General features: G+C 37.4%; 1 protein-coding gene across 13 annotated transcripts in view; it reads left to right on the top strand.

Annotated features, from left to right (window-relative positions):
* Positions 1–4,090, top strand: part of LOC120541974 (carnitine O-palmitoyltransferase 1, liver isoform-like) — a 111,252-nt gene extending 107,162 nt beyond the window's left edge. For all 13 annotated transcript variants that reach the window (XM_039774005.1, XM_039774007.1, XM_039774011.1 and 10 more), the window contains one exon: positions 792–4,090. In XM_039774005.1, the coding sequence (XP_039629939.1) occupies positions 792–875 (84 nt within the window). In that variant the 3' untranslated portion in view covers positions 876–4,090. The remainder of the gene's footprint in view (positions 1–791) is intronic.
* The last annotated feature ends 14,617 nt before the right edge of the window (positions 4,091–18,707 follow it).

Below are 18,707 nucleotides of genomic sequence, written 5' to 3'. Positions count from 1 at the left end.
GAACTACAGGTCCCATCATGCCCTGCGGGTGTCCGTGTGGTAATCCTAACCCAGGAATATTGCCATCTAGTGTATTGGGGGATTCTGTGAGGGCTGTTGGCTATCTCTCCCTGTCCTTCTGTCATAATGGCTTTCTGGCCTATATTGTTCTTCAGTATAACCATCATGGCTGTCTCTCCCTGTCCTTCTGTCATAATGGCTTCCTGGCCTATATTGTTCTTCAGTCTAACCATGCCGGGATGGTATCTTCTACTACCCTTCTGGCTTAAACAGGGAACACCCATGCACTATTTTTGCCCACTTGCTACTTGGGCCTTCCGACCAGGAAAGGCGAGGGAGCACATCCTGGCAGAGACTCCAGTCCCTTCATACCATTCATTATATTGGTCATCTGTTGGCTTGCTTTGCATCTCACTTTTATTTGTCAGCTGGTTAAGGAAAAAAGAACTGATTAAGAGTTCCAAAACTTAAAAAGTATATTAATTAAAAGTAAAAAGGTATTAAAAGGTATGTTGTTTTGGCTGCAGTAATTTGTCACAAATTAAGGAACTGGCTGGAACGAAAACCTGCAGTCATTGTGGTTCTCTAGAATCTGAGTTTGACATCCCTGGCTTAGAATCATACTGTTTTTTAATAATGGAAGCTACAAATATATATACATGCCAACTTTGATTTTTTTACGCAGCTCTTTGACCAAAACACAACATTTTACAAAAGACAATAATTAGCTTTTTTTGTGCTGTATCACTTCTAATATTTTTCTTAATGTCTGTCTTATTCTTTCAATCTAGAATGCTCATCGGTTTGGACAGCACATTCACCAGTCCATGATGGATATTTTAGCTCTCTTCAGCAATGGCAAGAAAAACCTGTAAGCTACATTTTGTTAGAGATGTTTTTTCTCAGGTTTTCTGTTGGGAACCAAAATAACCCTGTGCTCCAGTTGATTCCTCATACTGTATGTCTAAATGCCTCTGTTTCTGTAACTTTGGATCTGCCATTATGTGTTGGTGCTTATCTCTTTTGTGAATGCAGCTGGCAAGTTTCTTATGGAAAATATGTAAATAAAAACAAAAGACTGAAAATCCTGGCCCACAGAAGCAGTATTGCTCTCAGATTCTCATGGTGCACAAATTTGCAGCAGTCTCTGGAATGCTACATTTCAATTTTTTTAAATAGTTACGTATTATTCCACAATGATACAACTCTTGTTCCATTATATTTGAGTAATGAAAGGATAACTAGTGTAATTAACTTTATAAAAAGGGGAAAGATTGAAAGAAATTGATAGTGCCTTAAATTAACTGAAGAAAAGCAAACTGGTGAAAGAAGAGATGCCACACAGCCAGTGTCTACCTGATTAAGAAGACAGCCCTACACTAACGGTGGATGTGCTATTTACATAGGGAAATGGAGCATCTGACCCTCATCTGCTTGCATGCATACTTTTTAAGGGTTCAGTTTGAACCTTTTCTCATATTTACACTTGTTGATTTTTTGCAGTGGTTATTGGGTTTTTTGGTACAGGCAAGTGATGAATGCTAAAGTCACTGTGCTTATGAAGTTGGAACCACTGTGTCTGCAGAAAGACAAGAGAATGCTTCATTATATTTCTACATGCAAATAATTAGCCTTTCAACTCATTTATAGTTTGAGGTGGATTATATATTATGCACTTTAAACATACCTTTTTATTTTCCAAACTTTAATTTTCAGATTCTGCTTATGAGCTCGTCATAATTTTTTTTTATGAAGAAATAGGTGGGTGTATGTGTGTGGCAAGAGGAACCATGCAGAGTAGGGTGTGTGTGTGGGATCAAATGTAACTCAGAATACCAGTTTTTGTTTTTCTGCAACTGTGAAGTTGGCCTCAGACTCAAATACTGATGTTGCTGATTAACATATGTCTTTGTGTGTTTTTTTTAGTCATATTTTTATGAATGCACAAAGATACACATTCCTTCTGTGCCCTTAGCAGATGTGCGGAATGACTAAGTTCTCCTAGTGGAACAGTTGCCGTATGGTAGAATCTGCATTTTTTTTTTTTTAATCCACAAAATTCAGCTGAAAAGGTTTAAACTGTACCATTATACTGGGGTCACTTATCCCCATCTGACCTGGTTTAAAATACATACAAATAAATACAGTATGCATTGTGCATTTTAATTTTAAAACACGTGCATTAAAACTTTTTTTCTTCAGTTATCTGGAAATGAAGGAGAATCATCTATCTGGAGTTGCTTTAAACTATAGAGGCTGTGCCTAACTGTAAGATTAAGTATAATAAAATTAGTGACCTACATTCCAGAATATACAGTACATACTGTACAAGTAAGTGAACTAAACCCCTTACCACAAAAATAGCTTAAAAAGCCAAATCATAATAGTAGACTTTTCCCACTCAGTGACTGAAAAAAACTGTTTTCACCTTGCACACCTATCTGGCAGAGTGACTCACATTTTCAAAGTTGTTAAAATTGGATCTATATGTTAGATTTATTAGGATTATAGCTAATATTAGTAGTCAGAACCTGGACTGAGATCAGTGTTGCTTTTATGGTTCATAAGAAAAATACAGTAGATCACTTTTATCTTCCACACAACCATGTTACCACACAGATGAAGGTATTTTATCTGAGCAGTGATTAGCTGACAAGTGTATGTGTTTTTCTTACTGTGCCTACTGATAACCTAAAACAGATGTGTATCTCTGAGACATTTATATCAAAATAGCATTCTGTTTTCTAAAGAATTACCAATATGTATTCTGTCATAATGAAAATTCTCAATACTTTATGTCTACCATAAAGATGTATTTACTTATTTACTTATGTATTTTCAGACATCAGTGTCATCCTGCTTTGGTTTGATAAGGAACTAAAACTTAAGGCAGGAACATCTTACAAAGACATTTTAAATCAAGAAATTGATATTAACAATAATGTGTGTTAGCCTGGCCTGCCTTCCATCTATCATATGGTTTATAAAGAGTATGAATTAGTCTTTGATCTAATCCCATCTTTTAAATAAATATAAAACAGTTGGGGTATGAATTCCCAATCATAGACACATAACGAAGCCATCCTGTTATTTTTGTGATAGAATTTGGTGTTTTGGTTTCTTTTTGCATTCAGTTCCACAAAAACCATACAGCACTAGATAATAGTAAATGACCCCAACAAGCAGGAATTATAGTATTACATTAACTCAGATAATACTGCAAAAAGTGCACTCTGTTTACTTGGGTTAAACATTACATGTTTCCTTTTATCGTATAATTTTACCCGTATAGTAACCTATTGAGTATTTTAAGCTTTAAAGTTGTTTTGTGTTATAATGGAGGCATTGTTATGTATTTTGCACTCATTTTGTTTTTAATTAATCCTGAAAGATTTGTCTCAGCAAATTCTAAGTTTACATTTCATTTATGTTTTCTAGAAGAGACAATATTTACAATTAAAGAGGTAGTATAACATGATTAGACTATATTGGAGGGTGTTGTATAGCATTTACTTTATTTATACATACAAGTGAAAAAAGGGCAAAATTATTGAGTGCATAGAATAGACTTTGAAGCCAAGCTAAGTTCTGACTTAAATGTTGGCTAACTAAAACATATTAGCAGCAGTGATGAAATTCCGTGCAAGTGACATTTTGAAGGATTTGTTGATTGTTATTCTGCTTGTTTTTGTTAAACATAGAGAACATCAATCAGTTTCATATAGACTGAGCATTAATTGCCATTTTTAATAGTCATGTCATAATTTCTCTACATTTAAATGTCACATGACCAAATTATTCTGACTTCTTTTGTCAAATTAATAATTGCCAGTTTTGTGATTAATAAACTTAAGAAATCAGCCATTCACTGGATATTTATCTAATGTACAAACTAAATCTATCTCTACCCATTATATTTATGATTCTGTTTTTATTGAATTGTTACTGTTATTTTTGTTAAAATGTATTTCAATCATAAAGTAGCAGATTTGACACAAATTTGACAATTCTCAGTAAAAAAAGGTATTGAAATATTTTCTGAAGTAGCCACTTTGTCATAATAAAATGAACAATGTTTCTCATGACTCAATTATTGTGTGTATGTGTGTTTTCCCCAACACTGTAAAACATGTGAATCACAGTACTTAATGAAAGTTTTAATCCATACTTGGCAACTTTGTATGTTTTCCTGAAAATAATTATGTAACTACAATAATACTTTCATCTTATGCATTATTTTACTTTTAAAGATTATTTTGGAAATATTACCTACATTTTACATACATAAATAAATAAAGTTTATTCAGACCCATTAATATTTAATTGATCTGTTCCTCTTTAATATATTGTGGCGTACTCCTCTGCATGCAGGATGTTATATTCATCCATCTAAGCATTTTTGTTTTTAGAAATCCTTAAAAATGTACAACAAACTATCCTTTTGTATGTAATGTGGTAGGGTGCCTGAATTTCCCTGTAAGTATTAACCAGCATTTACGTTATGGCTAGAGCTGTAACATGAAAATTCAATTCTATTTTCAATTGTACCTGAATGATTTGTGATTTGATTCAATTTAAAATAATAACCTCTATGCCTTTTTCAAAAAAAAATATTTTCCAGGTAAATCAACAAGTCTGCCTCCTTAAACTAATCCACAATCGACTGCAATAAGCTATGTGTTGTCAAATGAATTGGGGCTACAGCAGCTCTGCCAAGGATGATGTTCTTTAAAAATGAAGCCATACTTGAAAGATTGTTTTAAAATGAACTCATGTAATTTTTATGACTAAAAAACTTCTAAGTGAAACTTTTGAGACTAATAAAACAAAGTAGCTATAATTGTTCTAAATACAGGTACGTTCTCTTCGTTTACAGTGTAACAGTTTGATACAAGTATTTGACTAATTGCAAACAGTTTACTGCAGGAATCCCTAAACACTTTTAATCTGAGGTCCCCCAAAGTGTGCCATATGGTCCGGGCCCCCATTAATATAAATCCAATGCTGCGAAGTACAGCACGATCTTGGATCTCAGTTAACAGTAACACAGCTTGATTTGGGATTACAGTAGACCTGACAAAATCAAAGTAACTGCTTAGCTATACTAGACTACTGACACATATGTGATCAAATGTTCTTTCATATCTCTATGCAAGGGGTTCTCAGCCTTTGTTCTTGGCATACCCCCTTCCAGGATTTGAATGTTTCTAAATATAAAATTTGGTCTTAAATTTGTTAAGTACTGAACCCAGGTTAGGCACAAACAACTAAATGTTTTAAGTCCCTCATCCCTAATATTGTATTTTGTGATTTTAACAAGTGATTATAGATAGTCTGGATGTATGTTTTAGTTTTAATTATGTAAAACAAGTGCTTTTTTAAATAAATTATTATGTTAGAACAGTAGGTAGTTTGATATGAAATAAAAACCTTAAAATTTCCATTTCTTTAATATGCAAAAAATTATTCGGTGAACAGTATACATATGACTTCAGATCAAAACAAGTATTCAAAATTTACATACACTCGTTAAGGTCAAAAAAAGTGCAAAATAACTCAAAGTCAGTGTTGCATGCTTAGTCTGCTTCTTGACTATACCCTTTGCGTTCTTCCTGGTCCTTATTTGTTTTTAAAGGAAGGATGAAGGCCCCTGAATGGTGTCAATTCTGTGAAACAAAAGCTTTCCATTGTTGGTTACATTTTACTATTTATTAATATTAATGCTAGATATGTTTATTTTATTATCAATAATTGCTAATATTTATTTTTGTTACTTATTCTATATTCTTTTGCATTAATCTGATAAATTCTATCCATGTTATAAAATGATGGTTTGCTAAAAACATTTACCAAAACTGTCTAGCCAGATTGGATCTGAAGGTTTGAAAGAGTGACCATGCAAACTTTAAATTGGGAAGAGAACGGGTGAGAAAGCTGGCTCTTTTTTGCAAAATTCCCTCAGTTTTGACGCATGGTTTTCTGGTAGTATGAAATTTGGGGGAGCTGTAGAGGCGGGGAGAAAGAGAGAGTGTGGAGTTAGCCCAAACCTTAAATTAACTAAATGGATAGTTCACATTGCAGCAGGCAGGCACTGGACAATGAAGATGAGAACATGATGATCTGGGAGAGATGAGCATACATTTCCCTAATGTGTCATTCATGGGTGGAGTTTGATTATTAGGCTTGGGGGGTGGCTAGGCAAACCATAAAAATGTTTTTTTTTAAATTACAACCATGCTGCCACATCATATCACAAGTCGCATAACATAAACTGTTCGTAATATAAAGTTACAGTATAATGTAAATCTCACTTAAAATAACACTTTTGAAACTTTATTTTTTTGCTTTGTCTGCTTATTGTTACTTCTAGCAAAATAAACACATTCTTGATTTTTTAAATCAAGTTAAAAAATGTCTGCAGGATGTCAAGTGTTCTGGGATTGAGTTAACTGTTTTGAAAAACAAGCCGTTTAGGTGTGTTGATGATGCTAAATTTGCTCTTGATGTGTATGCATTCATCCTGCGATGGACTGGTGTCCTCTACAGGGATTGTTCCTACTTTCCACTCGATAAGCTTTCCTGTATCCCTGCTCAGGACAAGAGCACTTTTAATTTGTTATTACTTCATCAAAGAGACATCTTTTTTTATCAAACATTTTGTCATACTGGTTTGTTCAGTCCGCCATACTGCTGTTTGCACAGGCAGCACATTCAGCCATAAGGACCAGTTTATACTTCACACTCAAAATGCGTACATTCATGCATCATGGCTGCCGTGCGTTCCCAGCGTTCATTTGATGTGTCCTCTAGTGGTTTGCAGTACCAGCAAAAATATGGGTGGTGTGTGTGTGCGTTTTGGTATGTGACGTGAGCATTGTTGTCTACTGTCAACATGATGGCAGGCTTGCAGCTTTAACAGGATCAGTCTTCCTACTTCAATGAATGGTTCGATGTGGTGAAGCAAATCATCAAACTTAAATGTTGACATGCGCATGTCTTCATGTGGTGCTTTTCTTCATTTCTCACATAGGCATATTCCCCATCACATTGATGCAACACATTTAAAGGTATCACATACTGTCTCGACATTCTGTGTCGCTGTTGGCGTTATTTATTTATTTTTTTTTTTTTTGCACCTTCACAACAGCGTCACAATGCAAATAATTTTTATTTTTAACATCTTTCTTCCCACAACTCAACACAGCAAAACCATACGTTGTTTTCTCTCTGTGACGATTTCATCAAATTTACTTAAAAAGTACGTGTGCAAGTATAAACAGTACACTGCTTGCGTAGCAACAGTGTCCTCAAGATCATGCGTCGCGCAGCATTAAGTATATCCCCAGATGTGGACCCACAGACACCTGCATGTGTGACTTTGTGGTCATTTAATTCGTGCTTGAGGATTTGTTTGCCTACAGGAGTGGTTATGTGACAAGTAAAACAGGAAAATTCTGAATACAAGCTATACAAGTTGAAGTGATCTCTCTCAAGATGAATACTGTACAAAAGATCCGCTATTCAGCTACAGTCATTTCTTGATTGCAACCCTGAGTGTCCTCCACAGGTCACTCTTCACTCTGCAACCAATAATCTTTCAGTATACAGGAACCTGTCAGTTTAGTATAGTTGTGAGGGGATTGGCCTGCCCTAAAGTTGATATCCGCCACAGAGTTGTTGCATCTTCCAACTGCAGAGGAACTATCAACTTTTAGCATCTTACTTTATGTTGTCTAAAGTTAATTGTTCCAATTAAGTTCTTGAAAAACATCTAATCTGCAGCATAATTTGTATCGTATTCATTGCATTCCCCAAACACACATCATTTATATAATCATCATCTACCCTTGGTCTAAACAGCTTCCTGAATATGCCTGTGGCATTAATTTGTCTTGTAATAATTATTTTGGGCATCTTCTCATTCTGACTGTTCTCGTCAGACGACCTGAAGCAAATGCACTTTCATCAAAGAACTTCAACTAAAGAATCAGTGAAGTCACAAGTTGAGTCTAATTGAGCCTTATTCAATACCTCCATAACATTTACATTAGCTGTGACTAAAAATAAAAAGTAAGCTTTTGAGGGAAAAAAAATCTCTTGACTGAAGATTTATTTTAGTAACTTAGTGCATCTGTTGTGAGACCATGTCACACAGCTTGAACTCTCAGCTCTAGTCAATAACTACATTGATATTAGGACTAGTATAAAGCAACAATTGGAGAACATTTTAAGTTAATGCTTATTTAAAATATAACTAAAATTAGAGCAGGCACGAATCAGCTGACTCCCAATTGAGAAGTACCACTAAAATAAATTGACATTTTATTAAATAAATGCTTGACCCAACAGAATAGAGCTGTTTGTCACAGTTTGGCTCATTGTGCCCATCAAAAGATGGCAGCCTTTGGTAAATATGATTTTACTTTCATCCAGAGAACTGTGGATTTTCTGTCTGATCCCATTGTAATGTAGATTAAAACTGATTTAATTAAACTTCATTTTGCCTTCATATTGTGTGACAAATGGTGACTAAGCAAACTCAGGTATTTACACATTGCTTTTCTTTTGGTAGGAAAATCATTCAACATGCATTACAAACTAGGAGATCTGTCAATTACTTAAGGTTCCTGAAAATAAATTTTCGAAAAATTGAATTGACATGAAAGATTTGATAATTATCGCTATGTTGATTTAATCTAATGGGTCTAGTTAGGAGCTTTTTAAAAATCTGGTCTGGGTTTTCTGCTTTTGACTTTAAAGTACTTTAGTAAATACGCACTGTAATGTAGCTTCTTATGATGATTTCTGTAGTTCATCTAGGAAGTGCCCAATTTACTGACAAATTCTTTATTTTTCCTTTTTTTAGTCTGCTAAAACCTTGCCTGCAGTCACAACATAATATGTATGTAAAATCTAGACATAACAGATGTAATGTTTATGCTTTACTTTTGACTATACTACAGTGGTGTCCGTTTTCCTCAAGTATACAATAATGGTGAAATTGGTATCGTTGTGAAATATCATTATGTGTCCCAGTTCTACACAAAAAATGTTGAAAGCTTTCTTGATTGCAGGCACGGTGATTTTTGGCTAGCACCTTAATGTCACATCCAAAAAGTGTTAAGAATGATAATTCATGCAACACCTCTATGAATCCTCTGTAAAGCAATCAGTGCATTTGTTTGTGCATATACTGCTAGATAATCTTTTCTGAATTTAAAATCATGCTGGACATTGATTGTTTGGGATCAAATTTGGAGCCTTAACCCAACTAGGTCATATTTGTAGTCACACAAGCCTTGCCAATATTACCTCAGGTAAGTTAATTTCTGAAGATAAGATACAACTTTATTTGTCCCCAGGATAAGATTTGTTTTTTTGCAGAACATCATTTTATAGATAGACAGAAAGCTAGATACACATGTGAATGACTTAAAAGAAAACAAACCTCTGATTTGGCAGTCACAGTTACAGTGAGGCATTATGTAGAAGTATTGCTGCTGGTGTAAAGGAACCCCAGTAGGGTTTCTTTACACACTTCTGTTGAATAATTTGCTGGCTGAAAGTCCTCAGTTTGTCAGAGAGAGGATGTGTAGCTTTGTTCATAATGGCATTCAGCTTTGTTTTAACTTTATCCTTTGCTACTGCCTCCAAGGGGTCCAGAGTGTGTCCCATAACGAAGTCTGCTGTTTTGATTAACTCGATGATTCGGTGGCCCACTCCTGAAGTGATAATAACAGCCCAGCACACCACAGTGTAGAAAATCACACTGACCATCACAAAGTTATATACGATGTGAAGGATGGTACTACCTACGTTAAAAGAAATGCAGTCTTCTAAGGAAAAAGAGCCTGCTCTACACTGTTAAATAAACAGCTAAACAACAGGTATACCCGTGTTTATGTTGGCTCTGTACTTTATCTGATAATAAAGAATGAGCTGACATATCTGCAGAGATGCCTTTGGATAAAATGATGCCCAAAAGCACATTATCTTTATGTTCGTAGCTGCAACTCTTACTGACTCTGATGGACAAAGTGAGACTCCAATAAGCGGGCACTGGATGTCGAGACAGCGTTTTCCATTAATTATTGTGAGATACAGGGAGACCAAAAGATGTCACATCAGGCAGGCTTGTAATAAGGGATGGACATAGGTGAAAACCAAAAAAGTTAGAGATAACCAGCAAACAAAACATGAGAATGAATGGAAAGAGAAGTCTGGGACAGAAGGAAGTCAAAACAGAAACGTAACCCAGTACTAGACCAAGCTGGAGAAAAACTAACTACACTAAGTTTTTGAAAGAATTTTCTCACAGAGGGATGATGTTATGTTGCAGAGCCCCATATTTAAGGCAAAACTGATTGTGATCACTTGATACAAACTGCATGTCGCAGAAACAAAAGATGGTTAACGACCAACATAACAATTAAACTTTGCATAAATAATAAAAATAGGCAAAAATCCCACAAAATTAATTATCTTTAATAAAACTACTACAGTCATATGAAAAAGTTTGGGAACCCCTCTCAGCCTGCATAATAATTTACTCTCCTTTCAACAAGAAAGATAACAGTGGTAGGTTTTTCATTTCCTAGGAACATCTGAGTACTGGGGTGTTTTCTGAACAAAGATTTTTAGTGAAGCTGTAATTAGTTTTTTGAAATGAAATCAAATGTGAAAAACTGGCTGTGTAATGTGGGTCCCCTTGTCATTTTGCTGATCTGAATGCATGTAACTGCATAATACTGATTACTTGCAACACCAGATTGGTTGGATTAGCTTGTTAAGCTTTGAACTTCATAGAGAGGTGTGTCCAATCATGAGAAAGGATATTTTAAGGTGGTCAATTGCAAGTTGTGCTTCCCTTTGACTCTCCTCTGAAAAGTGACAGCATGGGATCATCAAAGCAAATCTCAAAAGATCTGAAAACAAAGATTGCTCAGTATCATGATTTAGGGGAAGGCTACAAAAAGCTATCTCCGAGGTTTAAACTGTCAGATTCAACTGTAAGGAATGGAATTAGGAAATGGAAGGCCACAGGCACAGTTGCTGTTAAACCCAGGTCTAGCAGACCAAAAAAATACAGGAGCGGCATATGCGCAGGATTGTGAGAATGGTTACAGACAACTCACAGATCACCTCCAAAGACCTGCAAGAACATCTTGCTGCAGATGGTGTATCTGTACATAGTTCTACAATTCAGCACAATTTGCACAAAGAACATCTGTATGGCATGGTGATGAGAAAGAAGCCCTTTCTGCACTCAACCCACAAATAGAGTCGCTTGTTGTATGCAAATGCTCATTTAGACAAACCAGATTCATTTTGGAACAAAGTGCTTTGGACTGATGTGACAAAAATTGAGTTATTTGGTCATAACAAAAAGTGCTTTGCATGGTGGAAGAAGAACACTGCATTCCAAGAAAAACACCTGATACGTACTGTCAGATTTTGTGGAGATTCCATCATGCTGTGGGGCTGTGTGGTTAGTTCAGGGACTGGGGCGCTTGTTAAAGTCAAGGGTCAGATGAATTCAACCCAATATTAACAAATTCTTCAGGATAATGTTCAAGGATCAGTCACAAAGTTGAAGTTATGCAGGGGTTGGAAATTCCAACAAGACAATGACCCAAAACACAGTTCGAAATCTACAAAGGCATTCATGCAGAGGGAGAAGTACAATGTTCTGGAATGGCCGTCACAGTCCCCTGACTTAAATATCATCGAAAAACTATGGGATGATTTGAAGCAGGCTGTAATGCATGCCAGCCATAAAATTTAACTGAACTGGAGAGATTTTGTATGGAAGAATGGTCAAAAGTACCTCCATCCAGAATCCAGACACTCCTCAAAGGCTGTAGGAGGCGTCTAGAGGCTGTTATATTTGAAAAAGGAGTATTGATGTAATATCTCTGTTGGGGTGCCCAAATTTATGCACCTGTCTAATTTTGTTATGATGCATATTGCATATTTTCTGTTAATCCAATAAACTACTGAAATACAACCCGGATTCCAAAAAAGTTGGGACAATATGCAAATCGTGAATAAAAACTGAATGCAATGATGTGGAGGTGCCAACTTCTAATATTTTATTCAGAATAGAACATAAATCACGGAACAAAAGTTTAAACTGAGAAAATGTATCATTTTAAGGGAAAAATATGTTGATTCAGAATTTCATGGTATCAACAAATCCCAAAAAAGCTGGGACAAGGCCATTTTCACCACTGCGTGGCATCTCCCCTTCTTCTTACAACACTCAACAGACGTCTGGGGACTGAGGAGACCAGTTTCTCAAGTTTAGAAATAGGAATGCTCTCCCATTCTTGTCTAATACAGGCCTCTTAACTGTTCAATCGTCTTGGGCCTTCTTTGTCGCACCTTCCTCTTTATGATGCGCCAAGTGTTCTCTATAGGTGAAAGATCTGGACTGCAGACTGGCCATTTCAGTACCCGGATCCTTCTCCTACGCAGCCATGATGTTGTGATTGATGCAGAATGTGGTCTGGCATTATCTTGTTGAAAAATGCAGGGTCTTCCCTGAAAGAGATGACGTCTGGATGGGAGCATATGTTGTTCTAGAACCTGAATATATTTTTCTGCATTGATGGTACCTTTCCAGACATGCAAGCTGCCCATGCCACACGCACTCATGCAACCCCATACCATCAGAGATGCAGGCTTCTGAACTGAGCGTTGATAACAACTTGGTTGTCCTTGTCCTCTTTGGATTCGAACATTCCCAGATTTCCAAAAAGAACTTCGAATCGTGACTCGTCTGACCACAGAACAGTCTTCCATTTTGCCACACTCCAATTTAAATGATCCCTGGCCCAGTGACAACGCCTGAGCTTGTGGATCTTGCTTAGAAATGGCTTCTTCTTTGCACTGTAGAGTTTCAGCTGGCAACGGCGGATGGCACGGTGGATTGTGTTCACTGACAATGGTTTCTGGAAGTATGGCCTTGACCCTTACGCACAGAGATTGTTCCAGATTCTCTGAATCTTCGGATGATGTTATGCACAGTTGATGATGATAGATGCAAAGTCTTGGTGATCCTTTAACCATCTTGGCTTCTGAGAGACACTGCCACTCTGAGAAGCTCTTTTTATACCCAATCATGTTGCCAATTGACCTAATTAGTGTTTATTGGTCTTCCAGCTCTTCGTTATGCTCAAATTTACTTTTTCCAGCCTCTTATTGCTACTTGTCCCAACTTTTTTGGGATTTGTTGACACCGTGAAATTTTGAATCAACATATTTTTCCTTTAAAATGATACATTTACTCGGATTTAACGTTTGATCTGTCATCTACGTTCTATTACAAATAAAATATTGACATTTGCCATCTCCACATCATTGCATTCAGTTTTTATTCACAATTTGTTTAGTGTCCCAACTTTTTTGGAATCCGGTTTGTACTACTGTTTCCATAATGCATGTAATACTGTATATTAAAAGGTAGTTGCTACTTTAAAAGTTCAGCCAATGATAAACAAAAATACAAAGAATTAAGTGGGGTTCCCAAACTTTCAGTCAGTCCCAACTAACCGTATAATCCAGCACAAGAAATATTGTTAATTTGTGGCACTGGGTCTGTACCTGGGATGGATTTTGATCTGATCATCAGAGGATGTATCTTCTGTTAAAACTTGGTTCATGTGTCTCTCTCTCTGTACTGATGGAAGCTGATGACCCACTGTCTTGGAAGTAAGCCAGCACTTTATTTGAGCCTTGAAGCTGGGCAGCCTAAATTGACTCCTCCAGGCCTAAGGTCTGTGCCAGTGACTGAACCCAGGGTAGAAAGACTGAGAAGCAGCATTTTTAAAGAAGGGAACACCTGAGGCAGAAAGAGTCACATTTACCTTGTGCAGAGGACGTAACAAAAAGCCTAACAGCAGGCTGAGGGAGACACAAAGGACAACAGACCATGTAGCAACAACAAAGGGAGAACTCTGCCACAAGCCAAGGTCTTCACTTGAGCCCAGAGAGACGACACACAACTCCACAGAGAGGGAGAAGGCCAAGTATGAAGGGCTGGTGGGCGAGTGTCAGAGTTGTGGATGGAGGGCCTGATATAAGCCCATTGAAATGGGGTGTAGAGGTTTTGCAGGCCAGTTTCTATACCGGCGCTCAAGGTCCTTGAGATTACAGGACTGCACAACAGCAAGACCATCAAGAACATCACAGAAACTTCAGAGAAGGCTTTAAAATGGCTTTGGATTAAGAGGGGGAATGTGTGGAGCACAAAGGCCAGCTGGACACAAGCTGGAATTTGATCAACTGTAGCTGGGTCACCCGGACGAAGGTGTATGATGTTCGAAAGACCCAAAACACCCAATGACCCTGGATAACATCACTGATGGTGTGTCCAGGCTGCACCGAAATGTGTGTTGAATTGCTTGAAAGATGACATTTTTGTCAGTAAGTGTTTTCCTGAAGGTGCAACATGATGTTTATTTCTCCACAGATATCATTCCACTGATTTTGACTAGATTCCATACTCCAGTGGTTCCCAAGTTCATTCCTGGACTTGCCGTTGGCAGTAGGTTTTTTGTTCCAACCAATTTCACTATCACTGACTCTTTTTACATCTGTTTTGACATTTTTCTTTTTTTCTATGGAGTTTTGTACTTACATTATATTTAGATAATGAAAATTAATGAGTGAAGTAGACATGGGGACAAACAACATAAAAACTGAAAGTCGTAGCTACTTTAGTTTCATACCACAGATTTGATCTTAGTAAATAAGTAGTGACTGGGAGCCTGATCAAATTGGGCTACAAATTCTACGTTTGTGAAATCCATACTTTCTCTGCAAAGAATTATTCATTTTTTTAAGTCCTTGAAATGATTTTGTTATCATGGCACTGATTTGTGCTTAAAATAGACCTTTTTGGCCGATGTAATGAAGAGCTTCCTGTTTAAATGGGGCTGCGAGACGTGAACTCAGCTCTTCAGCGCACCTCATTTGATTTTTTCCAGCAAACACATTTTCAAAACAAACCGTATTTTACGATTCTAATCAGAGTCGGAGTGATAATTATGTTGGCGTGGTCATTTTAGATCTGAGATCGGCTAAAATTTAAACAATGAATGTTGTTAATACCCAGCCGTCATTACTCAGTTTGCCAATAGATGTCAGAAGGACAGATGCCAAAACCGAACTGTCCAAAGATGGATTTCAACGTACCAAGCAAATGGTGATACGTTCTAAATTACTTATGGTTCTGGAGCTGTTGAAGGGTTTAAGTCAGTTGACGATGTTAGTCCTGGAAAGTACGCCCCACCAAACCAACGTTCCAAAAACCAACCGAACTTACTGTTATCTGCTCGATCCAACACCGACTTACTATACATGGCCGTCCAGTGGCACTGAAGCATTCGAACATTCTTAGCCAATCATGCAATACTGTGTCCGCGTTTTCCACGTTATGTTCTAACTACAGAGGCAGAGTCCCATTGCATGGTTCTAACTTGTATTGAGTTGAGGTATTGACGCAAACTCCATACATACGGACAGTATCAAATTACATATATATAAGGATGGCTTAAATACATAGAATACTTGGAAAAGCAGCAGGAAAATCATGATAATGGTAATCATAAAAAGCAACATCAAAAAACACTAAATTGGTTCATTCCAATCAAAATTTAGAAAACGCAGTTTTATAATTTCTGGACTGACAACAAAATGTATAAAATGGGAAGTAATAGCTTGCTTACTTGAAGTAGGAGTTGAGACCAAACATTTGCTGGGATGAAGACCTCCAGGCGCAGTGGACACTGTTCAGTGGATACTGAACTTGAGAACCATTGGCCTACACCATCAGCTGACATGCATGATCAGACCATGGTAGACCTGTCACTGTGCTTCAAAGGGCTGCCGACTGGCATCGGTGGACTTCTAGACCAGGGGTCTCCAACCTTTTTTCCCCTGAGAGCTACTTTTACAAAACGAAAATGGCCAAGAGCTACTTATGTTTTCTAACGTTTATTCTCATAGCTTATTTCAACCCAAACAAACTGAATAAGCTTGTTTTGCCTGAACATTTACAATATGTTGGTGTCCACAAATCATATTTTGCATTAAAACATCACAAAAAAATTTAGTTTCCTGCAAGTGCATTTTGTATGTCTGTATGCATTTTCTAATGTATCTCACACTATTGAATTAAAACACGAATGCTGTCAAAACAAAACAATGCAATTCCAAATACACAGTGTCGCAGGCGGCTGGGGGTGGAGCCCAGCCGGGACGCCCAAGGGGACGACATTAGGGGGCAACCGTCCTGGTTGTGTTGGTGGCCTCGGGTAGGGAGCTTGGAAGCCCAACCCTGTAGGGGCCCGTGGCCACCGCCATGCGGCGCCCCAGTGCCTGGAGCCCAGCACTTCTGCAACACCCGGAAGTACTGGAGGGAAGAAGAATGGGGACACCCGGAGGGCTTCCGGGTGCGCAGCCGGCACTTCCGCCACACAGGGGCGTGTTCAAGGAGGAGTGCCGGGAAACAGCTGGAGCTCATCCGGGGTGGTATAAAAGGGGCCGCCTCCCTGCATTCGAGAGCGGAAGTCGGGTGGAAGAGAACAGAACTGGAGAGAGGACTGGAGGCGGCCAGAAAGAAGGCATAAAGGACTGTGTGAGAGGCCTGGACTTTTGGGGAATCGGTGCTGGAGGCACTGGGTTTGTGCACTTGGATTGTAAATATTGTATATAGTTGTGGTGAATAAATGCGTGTGTTGGGTGAATGAACGATGTCCACTTATTCCGATGTTACTTATTCGTTTGTCATTTTGTTACACGTCACTGTTTCACTTCACAAGAGTATTCGGCTTTGGGGCGTGTTCCTTAACTCCGCTTAGCTAGCGATCAAGAGAACAATTGAATTCAACTTTGTTTGATATTTAAAATAAAGTGTTACTTAGGTCTTTATGAGTTTGAGTTTCAGATATTGTCGTAAGTGTATGCCACATTGAAAAGATAGATTGCAGTTCAGATTGTGGATCGTGATTTTGTGTTAAAAGGATTGTGATATGATTTTTTGGAAAGATTGCCTACCCCTAATTTGACTAATCAAGTTTTCAAATTTATGTAGGATTCATTAACCCTTTGGCGAGCTACTTGGATAGGGGTTGCGAGTTACTGGTAGGTCGTGACCGATGTGTTACATGTGTTCTAGACAGTCCTTCTTTTAATATAATAGCATCTTTATGAACCACAAATTTCAAATTTGGAGTCATCATTCCATAAGATGTTTTTGCTCAGTGTTTTAGGGTCTTTCATGTAGTGCAGTGTCTTCTGCTTGCCGATTTTCTTACAAGAATGGTTTGATGCTATAAACGCTACAACAGAGGTGTCAAACTCAAATCCTAGGATTTCAGTTTGACAGTCCTGTTCTGCAAGATGATTTCTTTGCATAGTTAAACCTTCATTTTTGCTGTTTGAATATACTCCTCAATTATTATTTTATTTATACATTCAAATGTATTTAATTTGATATTTGCAAATAACCCAGGCCCTCATGTTTTACAAGTTAAGGGACCTGCAGATTCTAAAATTATGGCTACAAAACAACATTACATGCCATTGAATTATTCATCACTTTGCTTTAAACAAATTCTGTAAATGCTACTTGAGCAGGTGTGTATAACTTTAATTTCAAAATGATTGCAGTAAAAGGACTCGGCTACAAGCTTCTAACTATGTGTTCTACCAACATAAATTCAATACCCGCATCCAGCCTAAGCCATTTTACTGTGTGAAACAACTGCCAAATTATCCCACAGATGGGGCAAGAATTTTTGTTAATATACTAAGTCATAATGTACAGCAGATTAGAGAGTTGACAGCAAAATACTTGTGAATCTCAGAGGTTAATGTTTGAATTATTTTTTGTAACAACATTTAATATATAAAATTAATCTGGACATTACAAACCATCTATTTATGAAATATTCTTAATTCAGCTTTATAGCTTTCAGAGTGAAAGTTATCCCAGCAGCATTACAAAGGCAGAAACCAACTAAAAGCTAAAACTGACAACTGAATAGGTCCTAACAACTTGCCAAGCCTACTACATTCATACAATCCTCGGTTTTCAGTTGAACTTTTATACTGTTATATCTAACTAGCCGTGCTGCCCATCTAATATGGGGTGAAATCTAAGTAATCTGTAGACCTCACTGTTGACATTTGCAGTGCACCATCTATTGGAATGTATTTTGTTATCCATGTAGTTATTAAATGCATTATATTTGTTGTTTGTGATGTGCCATATGCTGGAATGACAAATGCAATCCATTTTATTGCTACAAATTTTTCTGATGGCCCATCTGTTGGAATGACAAAAGACATAGCAACTGGATGGACATAAAGATACACAGACACTTATCCTTTCATTAAGGTGGATAATCCATTGCCAGGGTCTAGTCTATCTATGCCCACTACTAAATTAATTTCCTCACCCTTCACCTTGCAGGAAGTGAACCCAGAAGACATCTCCACATCACTGAGCAGACTGTTGGATAGCCTCAACACTGTTCAGACAAACTGTTCAGCACCTCAGGCGGAGAAGGTGTGACCTTGCCCAGACTTTGTTAAGCAGAGATGGACTCGAAATTGTCAAGTGGTGGAAGGAACACTTTTAAGGAAGTTAATTCTACTCGGAAGCAGCACTGGAAACATTCTGTGAAGTGATCTGAGCA

This window comes from Polypterus senegalus, chromosome 13 (genome assembly GCF_016835505.1).
Source record: "Polypterus senegalus isolate Bchr_013 chromosome 13, ASM1683550v1, whole genome shotgun sequence".
Lineage (NCBI taxonomy): Eukaryota > Metazoa > Chordata > Cladistia > Polypteriformes > Polypteridae > Polypterus > Polypterus senegalus.
This window is presented reverse-complemented; position numbering and strand designations above follow the sequence as displayed.